The sequence below is a fragment of the Microtus pennsylvanicus genome, chromosome 7, assembly GCF_037038515.1.
Source record: "Microtus pennsylvanicus isolate mMicPen1 chromosome 7, mMicPen1.hap1, whole genome shotgun sequence".
Lineage (NCBI taxonomy): Eukaryota > Metazoa > Chordata > Mammalia > Rodentia > Cricetidae > Microtus > Microtus pennsylvanicus.
The window spans coordinates 106,646,800-106,665,961 of NC_134585.1; the positions used below are offsets into that span (position 1 = coordinate 106,646,800).

The 19,162-nt window shown below is 49.1% G+C and overlaps 1 protein-coding gene across 4 annotated transcripts in view; it reads right to left on the reverse strand.

Annotated features, from left to right (window-relative positions):
• Positions 1 to 1,877: 1,877 nt before the first annotated feature.
• Positions 1,878 to 19,162, reverse strand: part of Sort1 (sortilin 1) — an 80,860-nt gene continuing 63,575 nt past the window's right edge. For 2 of the 4 annotated variants that reach the window (XM_075981607.1, XM_075981606.1), the window contains exons 12-21: positions 18,159 to 18,261; positions 17,093 to 17,261; positions 16,151 to 16,341; positions 13,904 to 14,093; positions 11,477 to 11,593; positions 9,074 to 9,182; positions 7,762 to 7,860; positions 6,955 to 7,061; positions 6,600 to 6,711; positions 1,878 to 5,999 (exon numbers count right to left, since the gene is read on the reverse strand). In XM_075981607.1, the coding sequence (XP_075837722.1) occupies positions 5,985 to 5,999; positions 6,600 to 6,711; positions 6,955 to 7,061; positions 7,762 to 7,860; positions 9,074 to 9,182; positions 11,477 to 11,593; positions 13,904 to 14,093; positions 16,151 to 16,341; positions 17,093 to 17,261; positions 18,159 to 18,261 (1,212 nt within the window). In that variant the 3' untranslated portion in view covers positions 1,878 to 5,984. The remainder of the gene's footprint in view (positions 6,000 to 6,599; positions 6,712 to 6,954; positions 7,062 to 7,761; positions 7,861 to 9,073; positions 9,183 to 11,476; positions 11,594 to 13,903; positions 14,094 to 16,150; positions 16,342 to 17,092; positions 17,262 to 18,158; positions 18,262 to 19,162) is intronic. The other 2 variants (XM_075981609.1, XM_075981608.1) reach the window with 1 other exon arrangement.

Genomic DNA, 19,162 nt, shown 5'->3' on the forward strand with positions numbered 1-19,162 from the left:
CGTGTGACATCTGGCTGCACCATTCAGCCACCAGCTGATGCCTCTGAACCTCAGGTCTGTGTAACAAGGGGCAGTGGTGCCAGGATGATCCTGGGATACAATAAAAAAGCTGGGTCATGGCCAGCCCACAGTCGGTGCTAGCTACACCCAAAAGTCTGATTTCCAGGCGTATCCAGCCAATTCTGCTCCACGGTGTACCCTCCAAATTATTAGGTTTCCTATTACATCCCCTTCTCTACTCAGGCACCTGCAATGCTGTATTTATTTTAAATTTTTCCCTTTATTTTTATGTGTATCAGCATGTTGCATGCATGTATGTCTTTGCATACTGCCTGCTGCCTCTGAAGGCCAGGAGAGGGCGTCAAAGCTTCTGGGACTAAGTGAGTTGCCATGTGGGTGCTTGGAAGCAGACCCAGTTCTTCGGAGAGAGTAGTCAATGCTCTAACTGCTGAGCCATCCGAATGCCACATCCACACTTGAAGGTCAGAGGGCAACTTTCGGGAGTCAGTTCTCTCCTTCCATCTTTTGAGTCCCCAGGGTTAAACTCAGGATCGCCGGATTGGTGGCAGACATCCTTACCCACTGAACCATCTCATTGGTCCCATATTGTTTGAGAGAAGGCCTTCTACTGAGATCTGGGGCCCATCGATTGGGCTGGGCTGGCCAGCCAGTGAGCGCCAGGAATCGTTTTTTTTTTTTAAGACTTATTCATTTATTATGTACACAACATTCTGCCTCGATGTATGCCCACCATGTGGTTGCTGGGAGTTGAACTCAGGACCTCTGGAAGAGCAGTCAGTGCTTTTAACCTCTGAGCCATCTCTCCAGCCCGCCAGGAATCTTCTGTGTGTGGGATTGTTAAACAGGCTGGAGGCGTGAACTCAGGTCCTCTGTGGCCGGCACACTACTGACTGGTTTCTTCTATTTAGCGAGACTCCTTTTTTATTCCGTACTTAGTCTTGCTTTTATGGAAAAAGCAATCAGTCTGTAGTGTTAGCCCCTTTTTGTCCCTCAGATGGAGAGAATGTATAAAGAATCAAATCTAAAAACAGAGACCCCTCAGGTCTGCCCCTTAGAAAATCCAATTCAGAGCTGGGCACAGAGTGGCTCTCATGTGTAACCCAGCTCTCTGGAGGTAGAGGTAGAAGAGGTACCATCAACTTTAGGGCAGCCTGGGCTTTCTGGGGCAGAGTCTTAGAACATGCTAGAATCCCTTTAACCACTGATTTAATCCTGCTGAGGGGTGGCCCCTTCAAGAACAAGGCCTGTGCCCTGGCATCTCCAGACCCAGATGTGGGAACACCGAATAGAAATATTGGCTCAAAATGCTCTCCCACGGCAAGGTGGGGTGGCTAATGGCCGAAGGCAGGTGGGCAGGAAGCTCTTCCAGGCAACACTTGGAAATGAGGAGGCTGAGGCACTAAAGGACTGTGAGAGGGGCATATTCGGGAAGCTGCCACAGCTGACTCTCTAGAGTTCACTTGGCAAAGTGACCACAGGGAACACACGGTTCAGGAGTGCAACCACAGGCCGCTGTGTCCGCAAGTGTAGGCTGTGTCCACAAGTGTAGAAACAGACACTGGAGAAAGTGTGTGGTGGGCTGTTGGGCTTCCAGGAGGGGAGATGGCCCTACACAACCCCGTGGGAGGCACCTTGATAAGCATAAAGAAAATGAGAAGGACGAGAAAGTTAGGAAGCTTCTGGGCAGGCAGTCCGTTTGTTTGGAAGTTGTTCCTCAGAGTATCCGCCACCTTCCAAGCGAAAGTGTAGTAACTAGCTTCAAGCTAGAAGCATCTAACTGATGCTTCTCGGGTTGCCAGAGTTTTGATTTTTGAAGGCAGAGAGCTAGAACTCTAATAAACCGTAGCTTACTCATCTTAGTAGGTTAGGAACCAAAGTCCAGGCTGTTTTATTTCCAACCCAAATACCGCAAATATACAGAAAATTGCCAGTACAAAGTTAAACACATCCAGATTTATTTACACAATGCTAAAGAATTTTGCGTTTTATTTCCATTTTGTGGGATTTTGTTATGGGTCTGGCTTTGCTGTATAAGTGACAGGTCTTTGAAACTTGATAATCCCACCTCACATGCAATGTTCTGTCCCAGGTGGGCAGACATCTGGAGTTTTCAGTGTACATGCATTGGTGGTCACGATCCTGTTTAAACGCTGTCCCAGGAAGGCAGCTGCCCCTCACAGCCGGGGCGGGGCCGCATGCTCAGAAAGGGAACAATGGAAAGAGGGGAAGATGACAGGCACGTGGGGACCCTGAGCATTTCTGTGCATGAGGATAAAGAGAATGCAGCCCAAACCCTCCTCCCTGGAGCCTCAGAACACCAGGAAGTGGCAGAACCGCCGGGGGACAGGAAGTCACCAGACCACAGCTGAGGGCATGCGGAGGATGAGAACTGCACTAAAAATTCGGGCCGTACCGATAAATCATTAACATGTACACTATACAGTTTATACATGTATATATGTACACACACATATATATAAAGGTACAGATTAGCTTGTGTTATTCCATATAAACAGATACAGAAGAATGTACCGCGGTGAAAAAGTGCACGCAAGTCCTTGAAGACAATTTCAAGTTAGTGCTCCAATTCTTATGTTATAATGCATGGAACCAGGAAATCAAGCTGCACCCGTGGTTTCAGCGACTCCACAGCAACCCATACCTGGCAAAGCACTGGCCAACAGGACACAAAGTCTGGTACCTGCTTGCCAACTCTGGGCTTCCCTATCAGTACATCATATGGCAAATCTTAAACTTTGGTTTTGTTCCAAAAGACATTTAAGTTCACATTACTTTCCCTCTGGTGGGAAGGCGATAAAAAAAAAACTGAGAAGCTGCATCCCATCCTTTTTAGCAATCTCTGTGCGCCCCGACTGAGCTGAGAGGGCTATGCCAACACATGGGATGAGCCCCTTGCCAGTGTGCAGAGGGATGGGTTCTTCAGAGCACTGGAGGAATGAAAGGCTCTACCCATATGGTTTACTTGCAGGGCAATAAAATGAGTGACGCCAAACCAGGCCTCTCATCATGGGGCTTGGTGGAAGGGTGCTGTGCCCCTCTCTGCATCCTAGCATCCTGATGAAGGGATGGTTTGGTACAGTGTGCCCAGCCATGGCTTCTAGGCCTGACCAGCAAAGGAGCTGAAGGTGGTCCACAATACTACACTGCCAGAGAGGAAAAGCTAGGAAGCCCAAGAGCATGGGTCTGCACACCAGAGTCAGTTAAGACTGACAAAGCTCCTGGGCCCCCTGTGGAGCTGCCAGCGCTCTCTGAAGGTCTCTGCTGCTGTGACCATGCCCCATTCAATTCACAGCCTTGTCACATCTAGCCCTGGCCTCAGGTCTCAGGAAAAACCCATGGCCCTGAGGTCTCAAGCAGAAAGCATGCTTTAGATTTAAATCTCAGGCCACTAGGGACTTTCTGATCTGTCTGAGCTATGTAACAGCACTAAATCCTATCGCTCAAGTCTCTAGACTCGATCCTCCACCCCCACAGGGCTGAGCGTAGTGGATGCCCACCAGTGACAGTGCCAAGGCGGAGCAGGACAAACCAAACTAGAAATCTTGTTTTGTTTTAAGACATAAAGAGCTTAAAAATCTTAAATCTCTGGCTGGGGTTGCATATTTGTGAATGTGACTGATTCTGAGAGCTACTGTAGGGGCAGTCCCCAAGCCCACAGAGCCAGCTAGCTAGGGGGAGACTCACTTCCTGTGCTCCCAACAGTGACCACCCACCAAGGCAGAGGGGACACTCCGGATTGCCATAGCTTTTTATTTCAGTCATGAAGCAGGGGAAAAGTTTTGTTTTCTAAAGAGAAAACAATGCTTCAGAGAAACGCCACTGACCTGTCCTGGACCCCAGCAAGTCACACCGCTAGGAAGCTCCGCTCCAGATACTGAGCACCTTCCTGCAGAACCACGGCTCAGAGTCTGAAGACCGGGGTGACTGACTCAATTTTGGCTGCTGAGCTCTACGGCAAGAACAGCGAGCAGCTTACGAGAGGATGTAAGCAAAGCAAGCAGAGCGCTGACGGGTTCTACAGAAACCTCTGAGGGTTAGAGACCAGTGGCAACTCCATCAGAAAGTGAGTGACCACCGCCACACATTGCCTTATCTACCCACATCAGCCCCGGGATGTGCTGGACTGATAGCACGCAGTGGGAGAGAGCCTTTCCCCTTTGGCAGGAGGTGAGGATGGACAGAAACTTTGATAAGATAAATTATGAGCTCGTATATCTTTGGAATTATTATAAATTTTAGAATCATACAAAAATCATACACTCCGGCTCTAACAAAGATGGATTCTCCTCACGGAAATGGTCCTAACTTCATTTTCTAGCAGAAGCTCCCCTGACTCATTAGTGGCAACACGCAGCGTCTCCAGGACTCTCCGTCCACTTCCTCCCTCTCTCCTGCTGCTGCTCATTCTGGGGAGGAGTTAGCCATCTGCTCAGGCATTCTGACAAAAGTTTGGCACAGTTACTTTTTACTGACTTTCTAGCTACAAAGTGAAGTAGCAGCAAAATGGCATCTACTCAAAAGTGTCCTAGTTGTAATCACAGGGAGGAACCCTGATGAGTAAAGCAGGGATAAGGGACCAGAGCCCACCACGCCGCTGCTCTGCGTGCCCAGTATTCAGGCCGTACTAAAAAGGAATCGTTACAGCTTTCCAATACCAGCTGGCCACCACAAATCCACCCATCATATTCTATAACTTATTTAATTTGGAAAAATATCAGATAGAAAACATCCTTAAAACATGAAAGTGATGTACACACACGGCACCATCTAGAAGCACACCTTCAGTGGGGTCAGCCGAAAGATTCTGCCCAGAAATCATCAGTGGAAACATGGGAAGGCTGAGAGGATGGTCTGCTCATAGAACTTTGATTTTTAAAATGTCCATCGATCCGGAAACAGCCCTAGTCCTGGTTCTATGGACAGCAGCAACGGAGGAGGAAGAAACAAGTAGCCGTGGTTGTTCAACGCTGAGCCTCTGCCGTGGGTGCTAGGAAAATGGAAGGCTGTGGCCGTCAGTCCTGGGGCTGCACTGTGCACTCAACAATGCGCTCTAGGAAAGGCATGGCGGAGCCTGGGCAGGCTTCCAGGCCAAGCCTGCATCCTGTCCTTGAGAGGCCCACTGGCCACACAAAGCACAGCTTCAAAGAGCTCAGAGCAGCCAGAGTTTTGTCTTTAATAGGAGTTAGGCCTAGTTGACTCTCTGTTGCTCCCTCCTCCTTGCCGCAAGTTAAAAATATGGCCCTGTAAGTTTTCCTGATTTAATGTCTTGGAAGCACGTGGTTAAGTTAGTTGCCAAAGGGCAATTAACAAGGGTATTGCCTAATTAAATGGGAACAGAAAAATCACCGCTGTCTATAGTCACGGTTGGGGGTGGGGTGGAGCCTGGAAGACAAGCAGGGCTGGGGCTCAATGTTCTCTGAGCAGGGCTGTTCACAGATGGGGAAGAGCCAGCCAGCCAGTGCCAGTCACTGCACCGTTTCCTTGTTTCCTTCTCTGAGGCTGCTTCCCATGGCCAGCAGAGCCCAGGGACAGCACCAGGTACGATGTGAGAGCTGAGCTGACAGTGGAGTTGGCAGATGCCCGGGGGTAGGCACCACCCAGAACACACAAGATGGGGTCAGCGAAACAATCCCTTTGACTCCTATTTCATTTCCCTTGACACACAAACAAACCAACAGGAACCTAAAGCCCACACGTTTACAAAAGACAGAACTTGAAACAAAAAGTTAAAAGAATTTAAAATTTCCCCCCCCCTTCTCAGAGCCAACTGTGAGATCAGCCAGGGTTCCCCACCCCCACCCTGCGTTCTTTAGTGTAGGTCCTTTGGGCTTGGATGAAGCAGCAGAAAAGAGCTGGGTCCGATGCACTGGGAAATTTATTTCCCCAAGTCTGTAGGAGGTACTGGGGCTCCACTCACGCTCGGTCCCAGCTTCTCTCAAGAGCTATTCCAGGAGGTCCTGAAAAGAAAGACACGCGTCACTGACAAACGAAGAAAGCTATTTTGAAAGCAATCGCCTACTTTCTCGGCTGGTCAGATTTTGTAGCCTGTTAGCGCTGCTTATGCACAACTTGGTCCCAACTGCATCTTTAAAAACTTAAAATAGATTTATTTATTTTCATCTTACATGTATGGGTGTCTTGCCTGAATGTATGTCTGTGTACCATGAGCACACCGGGCACCTTTGGCGGTCAGAAGAAGGCACTGAACCCCTGGGGTTGAGTTAGAGACGGCTGTGAGCCACCATCTGCAGAGAACAGAACCTGCGCTGTCTGCAGGAGTAGCCAGTGCTCTTAACCTCTGAGTCATCTTTCCGGAGATTGTCTTGATCACAAGTAGAAAAATAAATTTTTTGTTTTGTTTTTTGAGACAGGTTTCTCTGCGTAGCCCTGAATGTCCTGGAACTTGCTCTGTAGACCAGGCTGGTCTAAACTCAGAGATCCACCTGCCTCTGCCTCCTGAGAGCCTGGATTAAAGATGTGCACCACCATTGCCTGATTGAAAAATAATTTTTAAGACTGAAATTTTAGGCTAATTTCTCAAGAAGAAGGCATCTTACCTCGTCTGAATCATCATGGTAACCGCTTTTAGCGTGGGAGGCTGTGTCCAAAGAGTCCACCCCGTCAGCCTCGGCATGCTGCTGCAGCACAGAGTACCGGTGGACCAGGAACCTGGGGAGGACACCGCCGTTAGTTTCCCGAGCTGAGTAGGGAGCATTTCTTATAGCATGGGTTTTCCTCCGATTTCCACACTCGTGGCCGTGCAGCGTGCAGATATAAGATACGAGACTTGGGCCTGAATCTTGAGGGCTATTACTCCACCTAGCTTTCAGTCTGGGGAAAGGGATCACGTGGGCCACAGTGGCGTTTTCTGGCTTGGATTCAGGACCTCTGATCCACTTCCCCGCTTCTTACCTTCCGCCGCAGACATATTTCTTCACAATGAGCACTCCTGCTACAACTGTGACCAGCATCAGTCCCACGATGGCCAGGATAATAGGAACAGAATTCGACTTGGAATTCTTGATAAATTAAAACACAAACAGGCGCAGTTAGCCACACATAGTCTAGGGCTTCCAAGAGGCTGCCTGTCGCTTTGAGTGACCTACAGTCCAAGGCACTGAGTTCGGGCACTTCTCCACCCTCCAGATGAACCGTCTCAGTGTGACCAGGAGGCTAGCACACCAGCACAGGGAATCTGAACTCCAAATGCCTAGACGCTGTAGGGCAGGGTCCTCAGTGTCAAAGTTACCGTGGAAGCCTTGGCAACTGCCTCAAATCAGGCATGTCTAACCTTCTGACATTGCAAGGCGATGCTGCCCTCTGTAAACGTCATGCTTGAGAATTGCTCAATTACGTGCCCCACCCCCACTGCATAAAGAATTCACATTTTAAATAAGTGTACAATTTTGTGCTGGGTCACCTTCACAGCTATTCTTGGCCGCACGTTGCCCTGGGGTCACTGGGTGGACACACCTAGAAGATCACTATGGTCAGGCTGACTATTCCTTGCCCCTTGTTTACAACTCCTGGAGCTTAGGGTGGAGCTGGAGTGAGACTGGAATAGAGGTTGAGTGAGTCTATAGCGAAGCTAGCGTCCTCGAAGACGCGTGTCACTGCTCTTCCAGGAAGGCCACTAGATGACATCAAGATTTCTGTTGTTACTTAACTTCTGGCATGTTTTTACAAATAAGCCTTATATCATTGTTTCGTGTAACCTACCTGCTTCTGGGTAGGAGATATGAAGTGTGTGTTTTCAGTGTATCCAAGAGGAGGCGGAGCTGGATTCTGGGACAAGCTGTGTCCCTGTGGGCGGGAGTCCTGTGCAATCACACACACAAACACTCTGAGGACAGCCACCAGCAGTCCAGGGCAGGGGTGCAGAGAAGGAGGAACTTGGCCCCCTTACAAATACACACACCCACACACTCTTCCCTCATTGCCTTTGGGTCCCACCCTTGTCAGGGTCTCATCCCTTAGAACAGCACGGAGGAGGGGCTGCGGTTGTCAGGTCAGATTAGGGAGATGGGTCCTCAGCGCATCTCCATCACACTGTGACTCCTGCTTCACGGGCCCTCCCTAGTGACCTCATCTCCAGGGCTCCACCTGGCCCAGCAGCACCACGCTTCCTAGGACCTGCTGTGAAGCGGTCCACACCTGACTGCTCTTCAGCTTCTCACTTGACACACGTGCAGGGCTCAGCTCAACAACCCTCCCTCCTGTGCAGGGCTCTATGTGTGCGCAAATCTCCAGTCCAAATCCCTTCATGGTATTTTCTTTTATATTTTCCCCAGAGGCTTGTTTTTAGTTTAGTTTTGTTTTTGTTTTTAAGACAGGGTTTCTCTGTGTAGTCCTAGCCTTTCTGAAACTCACTCTCTTTAGACCAGGTTGGCCTTGAACTCAGAGATACACCTGCCTCTGCCTCCCAAGTACTGGAATTAAAGGCCTGCCCAGCTTTGTTTATTTGTAAGGTGTAGGTGTGTGTGTGTGTGTGTGTGTGTAGTCATGTGTGAGTACAGTACCTACAGGATCCCTTGGAGCTGGAGTTGCAGGCAGTTGTGAGCTGCCTGACAAGGGTGCTGGTGGACAATCTGGGGTCCTCTGCCAGAGCCGATGTACTGCTGACTGCCAAGCCATCTCTAGCTCCATTTGTTTTGGAGACAGTGTCTCATGCAGCCCAGGATGACCTCAGACGAGCTATGTGAGAGTTCTCTATGTGTACCCTCCACTCACTGAACACAACTTTTTAAATATTTTTTTTCTGAAGAACTCTGGGCCTCAGAAACTCCACAACCCCATGCTTTGAGACCTTCCTAACTTTACACTATACCATTTCCCCCAAGCACACACCAGCTCTTAGCGGGGTGACCTTGTCACTGGGGTACGGGATGGGTCCTTTGCCCTGACAGCTTCCTGTGAATGTTCTGCAGAAGCATTGTGGACAACTCCATACTGGTGCCAAAGTGTAACTGTTTTTTCCTGGCAGAACGTAAAATCCCAGCTGTACCCGGAACCTCGATCTGTTTTAACACACCTGCTTCTTGGGGTTCAAGAAATTGCTGGTGCATTTCTTCTTCAAGTCTTTTACTTCTCGGGCTGGACTCATCCCCCCTTGGCATCTGTCTCCTGGGATTTTCCGGTACCTGAAAGACAGGAGATTGTTCACCAGGGCTGGCAGGGGCTGTTGTTTTCTGGGGGAAGGCATAGAGTCAGCAGTCAGGGCCTCTGGCTGGGGTGCGCCTGACCATTGCTTTGCAGGAGCTGTGGCCATCTATCTAGTGGGCTGTGGGGTATATGGAGCCTCGAAGAAACAAGTTTGTGAAAGTCTCAAAATGTCGTCAGTGATGGCGACAGTGATCGAGGTGGGCACTGGGAAGCACAGTAATAACACAAGGGTTGGTCGGTGCCAACAGTGACGCCTGTCAGCAAACTGGGCTCCAAACTCACCTCAGCGAAGAGGGTCTCTACAGAGTAGCGGAGAAGCCAAATGGCTGCTCCAACACATGATGTTTGTATTAGATGATGTGCAAGAAGCATCACACAATAAACACCACACACATATCACACACACAGCACACACAGCACACACCACACACACGTCACACACACAGCACACACTTCACACACACACACATACCCACAGAACACAGCTACCCACAGACCACACACACATACACCACATACACATACACACATATACCACACACACCATACTCAAGTCTCAGACAAAAAAAGGGAGGAAAGGAAGAAATTTTTTTTTTTTTAAAGAACATAAGAATATATTCCTGGGTTCTTGCCTCTTTCCAGAAAACAAGATTTGAAAATGGCAGAAAATTCTCATCTCTGGGAAACAGAAAACCTTACAAACCCCTCAGGCTTCACTTGCTTTTGAACTGACTTTAAAAAGCACCAGTGTCGGGCAGTGGTGGCACATGCCTTTAATCCCAGCACTCGGGAGGCAGAGGCAGGAGGATCTCTATGAGTTCGAGGCCAGCTTGGTCTACAGAGCTAGTTCCAGGACAGGCTCCAAAGCTACAGAGAAACCCTATCTTGAAAAACCAAAAAGAGCACCAGTCTCAGGGGCCAAATAGCTGTTCCTCAGCAGCTGAGTTGTAGTGTGGTTGTGACGATCATGGCTGCCTGTGTTCATTTTTAGGGCCTTTTGTCATTTCGTTTACTTATTATGTATACAATATTCTGTCTGCATGTATGCCTGCAGGCCAGAAGAAGGCACCAGACCTCATTCCAGATAGTTGTCAGCCACCATGTGGTTGCCGGGAATTGAAATCAGGTCTTTTGGAAGAGCAGGCAATGCTCTTAACCACTGAGCCATCTCTCCACCCCGTTCTGTTTTGTTTTAAGGCAGGGTCTCACACTAGTAGCTCTGGCTGTCCCACAGGTAGACTAGCCTGGCTTTGAACCCACAGAGATTGGCTCGCCTCTGCTTCGCAAGTGCTGGAATTAAAGGTGTGCACAGTTTTCATGCCCAGCAATTTCCATGGACTTAAAAGGCCACTTTTGTTGAAAACACAACTCAAGTGACCTTCTGAATGATCTACCACAATCCGATGGGTGACCTTTGGCATTCAAGGACCCCAAACCTGCAACTTCAGACTATGGGAGCACTGCTTCTGAGCATGTCCTGTTCTGAGGGGAAGCCACGCGTGTGCAGGGTGCCGACTGTCTCACCGCTCTCCCTCTCCAGACAGGGTTTACCTCAGCGGGGCTGGCTTAGGAGCCGTGTGATGCAGACTGGTGGTGGACTTAGGCCTGAGTGCTGGGGTTCCACACAAGCACTGCCCCGTCAACTTTCATCCTGTTCTTTATCCCACAAGTATCGCTAAACCCTATCCTTAGGACTGTGGACTTAAAACGTGTTCTCAGGTTTCTATAAGCTTGGCTACCTCCTCAGGAAGTCCTGTTTGGCAAATGCCTTGTTTTGTTTTGGCTGAAATTCTATGAGGCAGGCAGAAGAGGCATGGGCCCAGGGCTGGGGGTGGGGAGGGGCACTGTCTGTGGGGTATTTTGTGTCGTTTCAGGGCCAGCACAGGCTCAGCACTTCTGTATCATGCTGGCCAGCAGCACATGTCTGTCCCTTTCCACTGCACCCAGAACTCAGATCCCGAGAGAGCTTATTAACAAGAAGCACAAGAATGGAAGAGGGGTGTCCATCAGCCGAGAGGGCTTCTGGGCCCCCTTCGACCTGCACCTTCTCCTGTGGGGGCCACTGGAATATTAATTAAAATGGAAAACGCAGTTCCTCAGCTGCGCTGGGGTCAAGAGCCCCAGGAGGCTGATGGCCGCCATCTGGACATGGCAGATGACACACTATTTTATCATCACAGTAGGTCTACTAGATGGTGCTTTCATGAATGTTCTGGAATACTGCTGCTCTGGCCAGAGCAATGAGGACCTTGCCAGGGAGGGGCCATCTTACCCATTTGTCGTCAGGTGCTCCTCTTTGCCATACAGACAGAATTCTAACTCGTGCCCCTTCAGTTCCGGCTGCTCGACACACTCTGAGGCATTTTCTGGACGGAAGTAGCCAAAGTCACTGCAAGAATCAACAAGGACGCTTTTGAGGTTGCCTGCAAGCCAGCACATTGCCACTAGTCAAGACTAGTCAAGAGGGGGGTTGACATTCCTGTCAAGGACGCTCTAACTGAGGTGTGAACAGTTGCTAAGGTGGTGGTATCTTGGCAGGTATGCTCCTGAATGTGGATCTTCAGTGCCTCCCCAGAGGACTGCGTGAAAGACTTGGTCCCCAGTGGGGTGCTACCGAGAGGTGGCAGAGTCTTTCTAGGGGCTTAGTGGAGAGGCTGCAGGCACCTGGGGCCCTTCCTCTTTGGTCACATTTTGGTCACAGGGACCAATCTGCTCTGCCTGAATGTTTCTATCCTGAAGCCACAGGCCCAGGACAGTGGAGCCTGACCAGGGCTTTCCTTGGACACAGCTTTTTCCTTACCTTGGGCATTTACCAAAGTCAGGGAAAGAAACCAGTCTCTTAGGAAAAGCCACAGAGAAGGCTTACTGATGAGGAAAGATGGACTAGGCCCCACAAACTTGCGAACAGACAAGATCTCCGGGGTAGGGGACCTACAACAGCCCAGGCTTGGGGAAGGGTCGGACTGCTGCTTACAGTAGGGCAGGGTCCCTAACAACAAAGGGGCCTCAGCGGCACAAGCAACAGATCTAGATTCAGACAATTCTTGCCTTCACCTGCACATGTCACTCATTAATTGTTGCTCTTGGGAATACGTGTTCTTATATTTTCTCTCCTGTCCCTCTTGGCTTCCTAGATAGCCCTAGGCTCCAATATGAACGCTCCTTCCTGCCCTCCACCCCTCTGTGTACGTGTGCATGCACTTGGCATGTGTATATATACATGTATATATGTCCATACCCATGCATATGGGTATGGGGACCAGAAGTCAATGTCAGGTGTCCTCTATACTCTGCCCCCTTATTTTTGGAGTTAGGGTCTCTCACTGAACGTGGAGCTCACCAACTGACTGGGGAACTCCGGATTTGCCTGTCTCTCCCCCATGCCTACCACTGAGGTCACAGACCTTCCTGGATGCACAGAGGCAAATGCCACCACTCATCGGCACTTAGCTCGATGGCACCTCCTCCACAGGGCCTTCTGCGACTCTGCTCCATTCCGCCACAGGGGAATCTCCTCCTCTCTTCACCTACCAGCTACTGTGTGTGTGAGTCTGCGGGAGACGGGAGCTTCAAGGTGGTAACTGTCCGTCTTAGACAGTAAAGGCCAAGGGGATTCCCAGGCCAGATCCTCCCCACGACCAAGCACTCTGCAGGATCACAGCACTTAGGGGAACAGTGGCAGCTCAGGGGAGGGGTCAAGGGCAGGAAGCCCTGTGTAAGTCAGAGGTGAGCGGAGCGAAGAGTGCTTCCTGTGGGATGGAGACGGGAGGAGCAACACAGACCTGCATCTCCTTCAGGTCTGCATTCTGCTGTCACTGTAGCTCAAGGAACTATAAGGGAGGCAAGGCTACATCCTCTTTCTTTGTCCACGTGCTCTGGGACCCGCTTTTACTTCCCATCAGCATCTGTCACAAGCAGTTCCTATTTGCCCCAACTCATTTGAGTGACACTGGCCTCTTTCACATCAACACCAGAGCAAGGAAGTACTCTTCATCCCTGGTGGTCCTGAACTCTAGGGAGTCCATCATGGTGGCCTCTAAACCTCAGTGAGACCTAGGGACCATGAACAGATTGACGTCACCTCTAGTGTCAGGATCAGTCTTGCCAGTGATCCAGAACCTAACACCTTCCGGCAGGCTGTCTGCAAAGCCCAATCTCCTCCCTGTCCCAAACCACTTTTCCTGTTGTGTTTGGCTCATAATTCTATATACTGCACCCCACCCCCGTGCCCATATCCTTCTTCCTTTTTAAAACTTAATTGTTTTTGAGACATGGTTCTCATATATCCCAGGTTATTATTGAACTCACTATGTAGCTGAGGGAGACCTTGAGCTTTTGATCCTCCTGCCTCTACCTCCTAGACGCTGGGATTATTAGCACGACTCAACATAATTTATTTGATGCTGGGAATTGAACTCAGGGTTTCATGCATGCAGGCAAACACTATACCAACTGAGTTACCTGCCAAGACCATTTTCCTTCTCATATAATTTCTGTCCTTCCCACTGTGTCCAGTGACTAACTAGCATGATAAAATAACCCGTCTACATGTTAGCAATGTTCGGTTCCCTTTCTTAGTGCTTCCCTTCTGTGGACACCAGGCAGGAGGCATCCAGTCTGGGGGAAAGGAAAGTCAGTAGTGTTTCCACCTCCCCACACATGGGACAGGGGTGACAGAGGAATCGGGGAGTGCTGTTACCAGAGGAAGTCTTCCAAGGAACAGGGACAGAAGGAGGGCTTCTTGGCCGCCACATAGTCTCGCCCATTCTGACAGACAGATGACTTTCGTAGCCGGAGGAACTGTTCTTTATAGCCCAAAATGCAGCCATCTTTGTAATCTCCAGGGTCTGTGGAGTGTGCCAGCCATGTGGTATAGTCATCCTCTTCACCTAAAGGGCAGACAGAACGTTCAGGAAGTCAGCGCAACACACAGCCCACCTACAAAAGAGAGGCAGCTGCCAGGAAGGAGGTGGAGACAGGTGCGGATAGCTGATTCAAAGTGACTTTAGTCTAGAACCTCCTACAGCTGCACTTCCTCGTGACAGAAGAAGACTAGAGAGAAGACTAGCAGACGGCGAACCATCTTGCCTTCTGTTGGGATATTAGAGGCAACCTCTGTTTTAAAGTGAGGCTGTATAGGGAGCACTAGGGTCTCCCCAAACCAAGAGGTTGCTGTCTGCAGTGATGGCCTGGGCACTCCATCCCTGGAGTTGTAAGAGACAAGCAGTCATGTTTCTCATCCTGGGGCTCTTTGTTTAGTATAAGACACTAATGAGGCAAGAGCCCGGCCTGATGTGACCACATACAGTTGGTTTCAAGCAGAAGGGAAAACAGCCTCTGTCCAGTTTTTCTCTAGAGGCCACTGACTCTCTGACACCAGATGTTGACATGTTTCTGCTTTAGCATTCCACATCATCTACTCCTAGGAAAATTGATGTGGGATGGCCTTCTGTATATGTGTTGCTTTTATTGGTTAATGAATAAAGCCATTTTGGCCAATGGCTTAGCAGAATAAAGCTAGGCAGAAAATCTGAGCAGAGATGGAGTAAGAGAGTAGGTGGAGTTGAGGGAGACACCATGCAGCCACCGAAGGAGAAAGATGCCAGAACATTACTGGAAGGCCACAGCCTTGTGGTGATACACAGATTAATAGAAATGGGTTAATTTAAGATGTAAGAGCTAACTAGAAATATGCCTGAGCCATTGGCCAAACAGTGTTATAATTTGAAGTTTATAAATTATAATTTATAACAGTGTGATTATTTGGGTCTGGGTAGTTGGGAAACAAGAGTGTGGTCTCTGTTTACAGAAAATCGTCACAGCTTAGAACCTAAAGGGTGGTGCCTGGGTTTTACTTTCGGGGCTTGAAGCCAGCCTGCTAGGGAGCAGGTACAATATCTCACTGATCTTAATCTTGAGAGCTCATAGAGAACTCCGTGCTGAGGGACAGACTCGCAAGGCAGCTCCTTCCAGCCTCTTCACTGCAGTCTGAAGACAAGGGCTCAGATTTCAAACCACACTAAATGTCTTATAGAAGGGTGAGGCCAGGCTGACAGCCCTGTGTCACAGGAGCTGGAGGATTAACTGAACACTTGTCTCTAAAATGAGTCAGACTTTAAGCCCCTGATTATACAACGCCAACATGGAAACGGGGCTTTCCTTTAGCCTCCATTTTCTCACTGACACGACGAGCGGGTTTCCCTGTGACACTGTGGGGCACCATGTGCTGACACGTTCTTCCTGACGCCCTTGGTACCTGCCCAGTGTTCACTCTAGAGCCTCAGCTAGGGCCCGCATTCAAACTAAACCCCCAGCGAGACTCCCTCCCTTCAGTGTTCTGAGTGGCAGGACCAAGGAGTGGTCCTTGCGAACACTTCCCTTCAAAGTTGGCTTTCCACAGTCCCACTGCACCTGCCTACAGAGGGGCGACCCCCTCCCCCCATGTCACAAAATAATCTCCGACAAACGCATACAGGTATACTATTCTTACCAGCCAGAAGACTGGCTATTAAAGTACTAAAGATCCCTCCTGTAGTGCAAAGCTACACTGTCCTATACGGCAGCCCTCGCCCACGCGGCTGGGATGAACTGAGACATGCTAGGGTTTGTTGACTTAGAAGGAAAGAAAGTAAACTATCCCAGCAATCTTTCACACCACTCACATGCTGAAATGATGTTCTGGACATTTATAGACAATTCTATCACCTTCTATTTTATAAGGCAGACGACAGAGTAACTTAAATTACACAGCCGCCCCTTGTATTCTTTGCACAGTGCTAGCCCCAGGACTCTCTGCTATTCCACTGCTGGACTGCCCACACAGAGCATCTCCCATCGCCTTCCGTGTGCATTTGACTGTCCTGGTTGAAAGAGGTTCCTCTGAATGGGTTCTTTGGGAAAAGGAGTTTACAAATAGTGACTGAGAAACCCTGAAGGAGATACTCACAATTCCGCTCAAGGATGTCTTTGAAGTCGACTGTGTAGGAGACCCACTGGCGGGTGATGAAGGACTCTGTGAACCCCCAGATGCTGATGTTCATGGACCGGGCTCCAGGCTCCGAGGCCAGGCCGGTGAAGTAGATGGGCTCCTGTGTGAATGCATAGCTCTGCCAGCACTGGCCCTCATCCGTGGAGAACCTGCAGCCGGAGGCAGAGAAGCATCATGACAGAAGACCAGCGTGGACTGGGAGGTCAGGGACGCATCTAGCTGTTGGCCCCCAGTCGGAGGAAACCCTTGTCTGACAATACCGCTAGCTGGCAGGGTCTGAGAAAGGATTCATTCATAGAACGCATGGGAGAAAATACCTCTCTCCAAGGAAGAGAAAGGAGTAACCGAGGGAAGAACGAGTTTCTAAAGTAACAGATTCCAAATCAATGGGAATTTAGATAGACTTGAAATACCTCACATTTTTTGTATCATTTGTACTTAAGTCATTTCTAACTCAGAGTGCTTGGAAAATCTATATTTTGGGGGGGACGAAAGAAGATCGATTTTTGTCATTTAGTTATGGTGTGTGAATGCCACAGAGCTTGGGTAAGAGGACCACTAGCCGGAATGTGTAGTGTGTGTGTAGTGTGTGTGTAGTGGTAGGGTCTGTTCTTTCCTTCCCCTATGTGGGGGTTTAGGTATTGAAAACTCTGATCATCAAAGTTGGCAGCAAACACCATTACTTGATGACCCAAGGGGGGAAGTCATTTTCAGTGATAAAATACACAGCTAGGAGGAGGAAAACGCAGTGTCACCTGATCTGGGATGCTCTGAACATACCCCCCCCCCCCCGAGCCTTCGCTATAGTTCTGCAGAGTCTACCAAGATAAATCAGGGCCCAGGAGCTGCCCCATCACTGCCCTCTACACAGACACGTGTGGGAGCCGAGAGCATGCATACTTAATCACATTGATAGGACGGTTGCTGTGCTCAATGGCCACGATGATGCCTCCGGAGTCCAGGATGGTGTAATAGTGGGGCCCTTCCAGCATCTTCGCCCAGGAGTAACCCCCATCATCTGAGATGTACACGTCTGGGACCATTACCGAGATGGCGTCCCCCACACTGCCTGCAGGGACGGCGACATTAGCAGACATTAAACACGAACCAGAGAACACTTCCGAATGAAGTTACTACTCTATTTTCACCAGATCTGTTATACTGGAAAGAAGGCCATCACAACTTGGGTGTTGCTACTGCCAGTGAGAGTCTGTTAAAAACCCAAAGCATTGTTATAATGCGGGAAATTCCATCCAGTCATCATGTCCTAATTACCTGCAGCAGCTGTCCACGTGACACAGCCTAGTGCTGTCTGACTAAATCTTTTTTTTTTTTTGGTTTTTCGAGACAGGGTTTCTCTGTGGTTTTGGAGCCTGTCCTGGAACTAGCTCTTGTAGACCAGGCTGGTCTCGAACTCACAGAGATCCGCCTGCTTCTGCCTCCCGAGTGCTGGGATTAAAGGCGTCACCACCGCCCGGCCTGACTAAATCTTAAGTGGAGAGACTGTCCGGGTCAGACTGGCCCAGAACCACGGCTGTGATTGTCTTGACTAATGATTGACGTGGGAGGGCGCAGCCCACTGTGGGCAGCACCAGTCCTTTAGCAGGTAGTTCTGGGTTGTATAAGAAAGTTGTATGAGGAAGCATAAGGAAGAAGGCTAAGCATGAGCCTGTGATTCGGAGCCCGGGAATAAGCCCAAAACAGGTTGCTCCATGGTCCCTGCCCTGACTTCCTTCAACAATGAACTATGACCTGGAAGTATAAGATGATATAAATCCTTTCCTCCTCAAGTTGTATTTGACCAGGGTGGTTTATCAAAGTAACAGAAAGGAAACTGGAACAGAGAACAGAAGCCACTTGCAGTGACTGTTTTTGCAGTGTGGGGGTAGAGGGTGTCTCAAAGGCGCTGCTGTCTCCCTGTGCTTGGCAGCTTCTATCCACAATGGCGCAAGGGAGAGCTCCTTACCATGAGCGATGACGATGCCCACAGCGTTGGGCTCCGAGAGCGGAGCCATCGGGACATTCAGCTTCTGGGAGATGCTGTAAGAAGCATGAATATGAAGGCTGCACTGTGGAAAGAAACCAAAGCGCAGATTAAAACCAAAGGCATAATGTCCTTACTCATTCCACAGAGACTCCCGGTAAGAGTCCGAGTGTAACTCAAACCTCAGTGTGATGATGTTTAAAACAAACAAACAAATAAACAAGCACCTGTGGTGAAGCTCATTTCATAAAATGTGCTCTCTCGTTTTAGAGTATATACGTAAGCGTATTCTCACTTAACCAGTCTCCAGAACCTTCTCATCTTGTAAAACTGAAACCCTTACTTTAAAGCAACAAGTCTCCACTTCTGTCTCCCTGTAGACTGAGAACCACCATTCATTCTACTGTCTGTCTCTCTAGATCTGACTCCGCTAGGCTCCCGCACATAAATGACATCACACAGAGTTTGTCTTTCTGTAACGGGCTCATTTCACTCAGCACAGTGTCTTCGGGGTTGACCTCTATTACAGCATTTGTCGGAAGTCCCTTCCTTTCTAGGCTGAATAATACTCCATTGTGTGTGAGTGGAGGTGGAGGAGTGTATACTATATTTTATTAACCCATTCTACTATTGATGGAGTTATTTCCATTTCTTTGGCTGTTGCAAATAATGTCATAAACATAGGCGGCAAGACTCTGCTCTCATTTTTTTCCCAGCTGGGCACTGAATCAAAAGCTTTACACATATTATTAGGTAAGGGCTCTACAACTGAGATACATCCATAGTCCTTACTTTTAAATTTTTACTCTGATATTAGGTATACTAATTTGCCTGGGCTGGCTGGCAATTCTCCTGCCTCAACTCCCCTGGTGGCTGGGATGACAGACATGTGAGACTATTCCTAAGCTTAGTTCTTTTTTTAAAATATGGATATAGAAGCATAACTGATATACAGGCTAATGTTTCACTGAGCACAGATACAAAAA